Source organism: Berghia stephanieae, chromosome 4 (genome assembly GCF_034508935.2).
Source record: "Berghia stephanieae isolate SIO BIC M18660-M18661 chromosome 4, UCSD_Bste_1.3, whole genome shotgun sequence".
In the NCBI taxonomy this organism is placed as follows: domain Eukaryota; kingdom Metazoa; phylum Mollusca; class Gastropoda; order Nudibranchia; family Aeolidiidae; genus Berghia; species Berghia stephanieae.
In genome coordinates, this window is record NC_088363.1 from 66,163,567 (window position 1) to 66,173,566 (window position 10,000).

Here is a 10,000-nt window from a genome sequence, read left to right on the forward strand (position 1 = left end):
ATTTCTCTTAGAAGCAGTTTTAGTTATTTGATGTCTTTCCGTCTAGCATCTTCAACAAACCGACTTGACCTAAATAGCATCGTCTCTACATCTCAACGGGGTTCGCATTAGTTTGCATAATAAATAGCGCCATGGAATGGTTCCAGGACAGACCCCGATCTACCCCGTGCCAAACGTTAGAACAGCCGGGAGCGGGGTGTGAGTATTGGAAGCGGTCATTGGCCATATGACACCCAAAGGATAAATAATTTGACCGGGGTTCATCTCACATACTTTTATGGCAATGGCGATTGTCGAGCAATGGTCACTTCTTATGATCCAGTCCCATCCATGAGAAAAATCGATACAACACACAGTGCGTTGTCCATTTTGTCGAATTGGCGTTTATGCAATGTAAGTTAGTTGGAAGTATGGAAGATAATCAAGGAAGTCTATGTGAAAGGGGCAAATAAGACCCTTGGCTTTCTTGGAAGTAATATAAAAACAAGCAACAAATCGACAAAATTAGCGACAAACAAAAAGCTTAATAAATAGACCACAGTCGTTGGGTACGCTGGATCAGTTTGGGACCCGTACACACCGATAGAATCAACACTCTTGAGAAGGTACAAAAACGTGCTATGATAACCAATAAATATGACACGGACTCGGCTTCGCTCAGACTCCATTAACACGATCAGATCACTTGGCCAGTCGCTGAGAACAATCTAGGTTGTCTACCTTCTCTATGGACATTAGAATTTTAACAAATAATAATCCAAAACTGTCACTAAGCAGGCAAAGCAATCGAAGAGTCCACATCTTGGCATACGATGCCAATAGGTCATATACAACACATGGCCATCAGAGCTTATTACCACGAACCACAAAGGAATGGAACAAAAAAAACGGCCAGCCTGGCCTGACTCAGCGCATACAACCCGGTGCAGCGCTTGTCACCAGCATGATAGCGTTGGCAGTACTAACTACAAAAAGAGGAGAAGTAGAGGTCTTTATAAACACGTAAAATGTCAATCAATGCGATTAAAAAAATACAAACGAGACCGATCACATAATTTGGTTCAAATGTAAGGACGGTACACGCCAAGGACTTGAATGCTCCCGACTAAACAAGTAAACAAAAATATGTACAATTACAAGCTAACAAAAATTACCAATCAGAAAAATCCAACTTGACCAAATTGGTACGTCTATGCTCCACGGTGACAAGCAATTTCATCTGACAATTTCATTAATAAAATCGATCACAAAGGACTTGACTCATTTTCCATATGAAAAATTCTCACTCTTTAGACAAAACATGTTGAACTTATATTTCTTTCCTGGCGCAAAATACTCAAATATAAAAATTTGCTTTCATAAGCACTGTTTTGATTGGGACGAATAGTTTAGGTACTGTTCGGTGTTTAATTGTATGACTTTAATTCACAAAACCCACCATCCCACGAATAGAATTACGTTTTTTTGTCTTAATTATTTTTCACCACGGACTTTCGCGCATATAGCATGCCTCATTTATTAGAATTGCCATTTATTTGGGCATGTCGTGTCGGTTGAGACACCATTATAAATAGTTTTCTTATTTAACTTCCGATTGAATTGGCATCTTCCGATTCTCACACGTATAGATAATACGTACATCAACTCCTATTCCTACACAGATACCAGACGCACTTATTCTTTGATACCCTAGTCCCAGACTAAACAACCTCGAGCGTTGCATAATTGCACCCCATAATGGAAGTGGTATGTCGACTTCACTTACTAAGAAAGACAAACGAAACAAAAATCGACAAGAGGGAAATACGATACTTGTTTTCACCAACGGCTTGGGAAACTATTGCATAGAACACATTGGCAAAGCCTTTGGTAGTCTCTATAATGAGATAGCGTCTCTGTCGACAACTAATGTCCAAACCACTTAGTCCTTTTTCTCTTCAACGGCCGGAAGCTACTGTATTTCCACCCAACCATCAGACAGACGATTGGATGAGGTGGACCAAAAAGGATAAGTAGGTCTATTGAAGAGTGTAAATTCTGATGTAAACTCAGAGCATTATCTTCAATATTGATTTTTGTTTTCAATCTCAAAGTATATCCGAATGAAAAGAGAAGAGCTAACTAAAAATTTTGGACACCCAGCTGATTCATTTCAAGCAGAAGAGCGGTATCATCAACATCAAAGCGTGATCATTTTCAAAGGAGGCGACATAATGCGATGGGAGGTTATCTTGATTTACTTCAAAGAATGGAATTATTTTTGAGGGCATGATGGTAATCCATTTTGAAATAATTTTCTTGGACATACATCAGTGTGGACTTAGGAGAGAGTGGTGTCTTGTGACATTATTGAGAAAAATTCCACAGAAATAACAGATGGCTTAGAGAAAAATCGAAAAAATGGTTTCGAGGGAGGACAGTGAAATGCTATCAAAAACAGAAAATCTTGGAGGCAATATGGTAAAACACACTAAAAATGAAAATGGCAAACTAAAGCAAATACTACTTCTTGCCAAAGTATATGCTATCTCGTCACCCAATCCATTTACATTTGTGCCATCCATGCAGGATATCACAATTCAATATAATCTCATTTTAAGAATAATTATTTCTAGACCTTATTATGATGAAAATGAATTCCTTGACCTCCTAAATCGATGAGAGTCAACAACTCATATCTTTTTCAGTACTTGATCCTCGTGTTGTTTTTCATTTAGTAATGTAATCTACCGTTCCCCATCCCTTGGATCCATAAACTAGATCAACATGTTATCTTTGATCTGTGCCTTCAAGGACCAGCCGTTTTTTATAAATATGAAACGCACCTTCCTTGTTTAAAAATTAGTTTAGTATGTGGATATAAATCAATAGATACGAGCCAGCAGTGTTTAGTTTGCAATTGGTAAGATGGATTGGAAGCAGTGGTATTTTTATGCTACAATAATTTACTATACTTTTGTATGCCTAATAGATATAAATATGGACAATAAGGCATCTCTCTTGGTGTTATCACTATGGTGCCATTCGGAAGCTACTTCCGACAAAAACATATTAATAGCGAAAGAGCATTCTACAGTGTACCTAAATAAAGACCCCGAAAATAAACACCTCTAAAATGATGATGATAATGGCGATGATGATGATGATGATGATGATGATGATGATGATGATGATGATGATGACGGTGGTGATGATGACGGTGATGATGTTGGTGATGATGATAGTGATGCTGATGGTGATGATGATGACGATGACGGTGATGATGACGGTGATGATGATAGTGATGATGATGATGATGATGATGATGATGATGATGATGATGATGATGATGATGATGATGATGATGATATTGATGATGATGATGATGATGATGATGATGATATAAATCCTCCATTTTGGCCTTGACTTAACATTTATCTCAACTCAAACATAGTTCAATAAGAATCGGACGTCAGTGACCGGCCATCGTTAAACTCCGATTGTCCCAGACATCTATCTCCGTTGCATAACAAGGGGAGAAGCCATTGGAGCGTCCTTCTCAGACATGACAGAAACTCAATAATTTTCTCTTCACATTAAGCAGTTAGCTCTCGTGCTCTGGAAAGACACGTATCTGAAAATTTGGTCGGAAAAATTCGTCCTACAAATATCGATCGATTTAAATCTTGGAAAGAAAACCCTCTCAAACGTGGGATGTCGCGAAACCCCATGTTAAAGAGTTTTTTTGTTTGTTTGTTGTTTTTTTTTTCCAAGATGAGGAACATTTATTTCGATCCGTACTTGGTGGGAGAGTCTTCTGGCCAAATTTTTAGAACCGTGTCTTTCTAGAGTACGGCAGTTAATTGGTTAAGAAAAGTCTGCTCAAATAATACGAGTACAAAATACATTGGCATTCGATATAGCTATGGTAAATCATAGCATAATTTCGGTTCAAACCAAATAATAGTACCGGTGAACCTCAAAAGGGTATCAACGGACATTTAATTACGAAAACAAATATACAAGAAAGAAAGAAAGAAACAGCGCAAATTATGGCTTATACCAAGCCCAGTATTTGACAGTGGGTCATTCCTTTACCCGGCAGGCAAAAATAAAAGAAAATTTTGATTTCATACTGTACAAGTTGCACGAAGTGGCCTGTTCATACCGGTAGATAGCTGCATAAAGGCGAGGTACTCATGTGTTGATATCGTAATTGAAAAAATAAATCACTGGTTTTCTATTTATGTTTCATTGTCATCTGTAACTAACCATTCTAAACGTAGTCTAACTTTGTTACAGAAGACAAGAGAGAATAGCGACCCGGTTATCAACGAGTAAATAAGTTATGTGAAGAAAAAAAAAAGAAGAAGCGAATAAATAAGATAGAAAGGAAATGACTGTTTTGCAAGAGTGCAGGTACCCTGCTCGTGTTTAAGAGCCAGACATTTAGAAAGTCTTCTCAGCCTATTGGAAGGGATTTGACTGATTAAATGTTCATGCACGAATGTAATCACAATTTCTACGATTGAATGCATTTCAAGAACCACAGATTACAGATTTTGGCCAGATTATATTTTTTTTAATCTCGGGATCACGAGTTATTAAAGATGCAAAAGACGTTAATGAGAGTATCTCCATAACTTTTCTATTAACCAAATAACCGCCGTACTCTTGATAGACAGGTATTTAGAAATTTGATCAGAAAACTCGTCCTTCAAATATCGACCGAATGATATAGTCCTCATCTTGGACAAAAAATCAAATCTGGGACTTCGCAAAGTAAGGCAGTATAGTCGTTAAATAAGCACAATGACACTTATATTCACCATGAAAATATAAAGAATAGAACACAGGTTTTAGAAATAAGTTTAGAATGTAAATGATAATAATAATAATAATAATAATAATAATAATAATAATAATAATAATAATAATAATAATAATAATAATAATAATAATAATAATAATAATAAATAATAATAATAATAATAATAATAATAATAATAATAATAATAATAATAATAATAATAATAAAGAATTCAAAATTGGCTATAGGCTTTTCATAATTGCATTCGAATCGTATTGTAAGATATTTTTTTTGGGGGGGGGGGGGGGGAAGAGGAAATCTGAAACGTCAATTAATTTCCATGTTTGTTTTTACAGAAGCGATCTATTATCTACACAGATTCCTTCATTTTACTTCCTCGGTGAATGTCTTTGTGAAACGTGTTTCAGGCCCTTGGAATTTCACATTATATTGCTGTCATAATTGACAAATAATTATGATGATTATTGCAGCATTAGTCAATTGCATCTTACATACTGTATATTGCAAAAGATTGACATTTAATGCATGTTTTGTTCTGAATTATTGTAATGTTTGCAATTATGTTAGTGAACGTGAGTACTTTTAATTTTATTTACGCAAAAAGTGAGCCATGTTCACGTTTGCATACATCGAAACAGAAAAAATAAAAGGCTCATGATGATAAGGGAATTCCCTCGAAGAAGATCTATAAAAATATTTTTATAAACAGAAATTAAAACGATGAAGGAACAATAATTCAATTCATTTTCTTTAAACAAACAAACAAGAAAACACTCACCTCCACCCAAAAATTATTGCCAAAACGGAAGACATATCTCATAGTTTATAATATAGCAAATGGGTTATTGTAAGGATGTAATATCTTATAATATCTCCATGATCCATAAGTGAGGAATTCGAAATATTCATTGGCGAGCATTTAATATTATCCACTAAATTCTACAAAGCGACAGATTCATCATTCCATTATCTGCCTTAGCGAGCAATACGAGCCACTTTTTAAAAAATTACGTAACGTTTCGAAGAACACGTTTTAAAACACGCAGTTCAATAATCAGGTTCGAGAAGCTAATTTATCAAAACGGATGAATTAACGCAGGATAATCCTTCACATTCATCATCATCATACTACGACACTTAACAAAATTGATTAATCCTTTTGAAATGAGATGTGGAGATGTCTTGAATAATACCACATAAAATGATGATCACGTTTCTATTATTCACATGATGTAAAAGAGAGCAGCAGAAGTGAATTGTCTACCACAGCGAGAAAATCGGTAACATTGGCAGCGTCTACTGTCTACACACAGCATGAGCATCGGCCTCATCACCACCGCCATCGTCGCTACCCAACTCTGTGACTAGCAGAGAACTAACAGACCACAATCGGGTTATCAACATTCTACCAAACGGTAAGTACTCACACGAACTGCGGCCACCGATTACGTATTCAAGTCAAGTCTAACTTGAGACTGTCTCCCGAAGGCTGCGAGTGGATGCGGGTGGAAGCGGGGGTGGGGGAGGAGAGGGGGGGGGGGGGGGGTGAGTATTTGCATTAATGAGAAAAACCAATACAATTATTAGTACTGAAAAAAAGGCCAAAGATGGACACAGGGGATCCACAACTTTAAATCAAGACCATATCGAATTATAAAACTTATGGAAAGCTTTGATAATTTTAGAAGATTGGATCTTGAATTTAGAGGCGGTGGTCGGGGAGAGGCAAATGTACCTATCACAGAGACAAATACACATTGACACACACACACACACGCACACACACACACACACACACACACATATATATATATATATATATATATATATATATATATATATATATAATATATATATATATATATAAGAGGGAAGTTTGTCTGATTCATTATAATATATTTTGTTCTCTTTCTCTCCGGTTTACATAAGAATGAGAAGCTAACTTGAAACTCTCGTGCTTGCGAATGAGTGAATAACATATCATTACGATCCAAATCATTGGAGAAGAAAATCAAGACAAGAAACGGTAAGAAGGAGGATCATCCAATCTCTGCCTAATTTCCGAGAAGCTTGAAAACGCAAGAGGATCAAAGTGATCACGTGGAGTAGAAGCTTGAGAAGTAAGGAAAATCTTGCGTGAATGAGAAAGTAAATATCTTGATTTCCATTGCTCTTAATTTGTTTCTTGTCAATGTTCGAAAAGATTACCCATCTATTTTTTTTTTTTTATTGATTGGGGGAGAAAATTGATTCGTACAGCCCATGTTAGGTTTTTGCCTACGAGCGCAGAATTACTGGCAAATCTGAAAATTATAAAACTAGTTTTTACAGATTGATATACGAGTAATTTGCGACCCTTTATTAAATTAAGAGTAATTCTTTCACCCTGCGACTCAAATTATTATTAATAAAATATGATGGGCATAATGATCAAGGTCATTTGACGTTGGGAATTTCCATCTGATCGCCCTGTTGCCAGATCCGTTTTCGCGCACTTACAGACTTCATTACCGGACCGATCTGTGTGAATTTCCACAATACAGTAGTATAATTATTAAAATAGAAGCGTGCCTGTTCATAATAGCCTCTATTTTCAAACAAGTATTGCAGACTCTCCGCTAGTTACAAAAAAGGCAATGTGATGCAGGCTATTTATTATTGCCAATACAAAACAAAAAGAAATATTAACGAAATTGAATTTGGCCACTTGTAACAGGGATTGTACGTTTTACTTATTTTCTTATTATTGATTTTGATGTTCAATAATTTTGTATGAATGTTGTATTGTTTTTAAGAAAATGGAATGAAGCTACTAAAGAAGAACGTTGAACCAAAGAAGAAAAAGACCTCTCTAAATCTCTTAATCCTCAGCTAAATAAATTCCATTGTTTTATGACTGATGGCAAAAATAATATTATAAATAGGAGTCTATTTCGACGGTGGGATCAAACATTTATCTGGCTTTCTTTTATTTGTTATCCAATTTTCTAAGGGCAATCTTTCTTGATGTTTCAGGCCTTTATGGAAAACTGCCATTTTGTTTCGTTTCTTTTAATTTGAAGTAGCTCAAGATCATACCAAATCATTATTCTTAATGTAATAGAGGTCTGCTGGGTCGATGGTGGATATTTGATAAAAAAGATAAATAGTACAATTTTTTGTTTCAGTGCTGTCTGATAGAACGACCTTCGCTATAATGAAACTATGAAAGCATTGAATAAGATTCTACGTCTACTTGATAATAACAATCCTTATAAACACTATCATCATCATCATCATCACCATCATCATCGTCGTCGTCGTCATCGTCATCATCATCATCATCATCATCATCATCATCATCATCATCATCATCATCACATAATCATCATCATCATCATCATCATCATCTATCATCATCATCATCATCATCATCATCATCTCATCAAACATCTATCATATCATCATCATCATCATCATCATCATCCATCATCATCATCATCATCATCATCATCATCATCATCATCATCATCATCATCATCATCATCATCATCATCATCATCATCATCATCATCATCATCATCATCATCATCATCATCATCATCATCATCATCATCATCATCATCATCATCATCATCATCATCATCATCATCATCATCATCATCATCATCATCATCATCATTCATCATCATCATCATCATCATCATCATCATCATCATCATCATCATCATCATCATCATCATCATCTCATCATCATCATCATCATCATCATCATCTCATCATCATCATCATCATCATCATCATCTCATCACATCATCATCATCATATCATCTATCATCATCATCATCATCTATCATCATCATCATCATCATTCATCATCATCACACCACCATCACCACCCCTCATCATCATCATCATCATCATATCATCATCATCTCATCTCATTATCATCATCATCTATCTATATCATTTATATAAAATATATACATAATAATAATATCATCATCATCATCATCATCATCATCATCATCATCATCATCATCATCATCATCACCATCATCATCATCATCATCATCATCATCACCATTATCACAACAATTATGTGAGATTAGTATACGATTTTTGACCGATATCGAAATTATATTGACCAAGGAGGAAAGCAGCAAGTTTACGAGGTTTTTCCCAGGTCAAAAGGTTCCAGATTTTGGTCAGAAATCGTATTATAACTATAATAATAACAATACGTTCTCAAGTACATTCAATCGTGAAATTTGAAGGAATATAATAGTATTGTCTTCTACGAGTCGTTTAATGAATTTTTAAAAACTAATGGAGAACATGCAAAATTTGCGGAGAGGCTATTAGAAACAGGCGGTATCTATTATACTTATTATACTGTTTATTGTATTTTAGATTTTCCGGTAATTTTGTGCTCGATGATAAAAATTTAACATTGCTTTACGATTTACGGAACAAATATTGATCCCCAACCCTTTTTTTTTTTTAATATATTGGAAAGATTATCACTACTTGATAGGATCAGGAGAGACAAGAGAGATTTGAAATTCACGTCATCATTTTTGTTTCGGATGAGATTATTATTATTATTTGGTAGTATCAAAAGAGATTTAAAATTACGTCATCAATTTTTGTTGTGGATATGCTAAAATCGTGTAGAATATTTTTACTCGCAATGAAAGTCAAACGTCAAAAAGAGTATTATGACCTATAGCAGATTTTCACCGTCTTAATTTGAGTCAAAGGACGATAGAATATAGCCTAAAATAAAAAAAGGTTTTCAAGTTACTCGTATATCAGTCTGTAAATGATTTACCCTCTGACAGATGAGACTACTTTTTGCACAATTTGATGATTATTTGTAAAACAAAATATCTTGAATAGATTAATAGCATCATAAATCACCGATGTGAAATGTTAAAAAAGATTCTTGAACTCCTACGTTTAGAGTTTCGAACGAGCTAGTTCCCAATACATGCTCCGCGACCTTGATAGTACGCTTTTTTTTTTTCTTTTTTTTTTTTGTTTGTTTGTTGCTTTAGGTTTCTTCCAACACAATTGAGGTTATATGAGAGACCGCTGAAACAAAAAACAAGCAATCTAACAAAAATAGTACAAATGTAAAGCAAAATCATAACCTAAAGATATCATAAGCTAAATTATAAATAACCAAGAACAAACAGGCAGAAGATT

The 10,000-nt window shown here is 34.9% G+C and overlaps 1 protein-coding gene across 3 annotated transcripts in view; it reads right to left on the minus strand.

Moving 5' to 3' along the window:
* Positions 1–10,000, minus strand: part of LOC144971052 (putative N-acetylated-alpha-linked acidic dipeptidase) — a 167,635-nt gene that overhangs the window by 94,635 nt on the left and 63,000 nt on the right. The window contains exon 1 of one of the 3 annotated variants that reach the window (XM_078911382.1): positions 5,589–6,179. The exons of the other annotated variants lie outside the window; for them this stretch is intronic. Coding sequence (XP_078767508.1) covers positions 5,589–5,623 — 35 coding nt within the window. The 5' untranslated portion in view covers positions 5,624–6,179. Of the gene's footprint in view, positions 1–5,588; positions 6,180–10,000 lie in introns of those variants that run through there. 3 annotated transcript variants of the gene reach the window in all.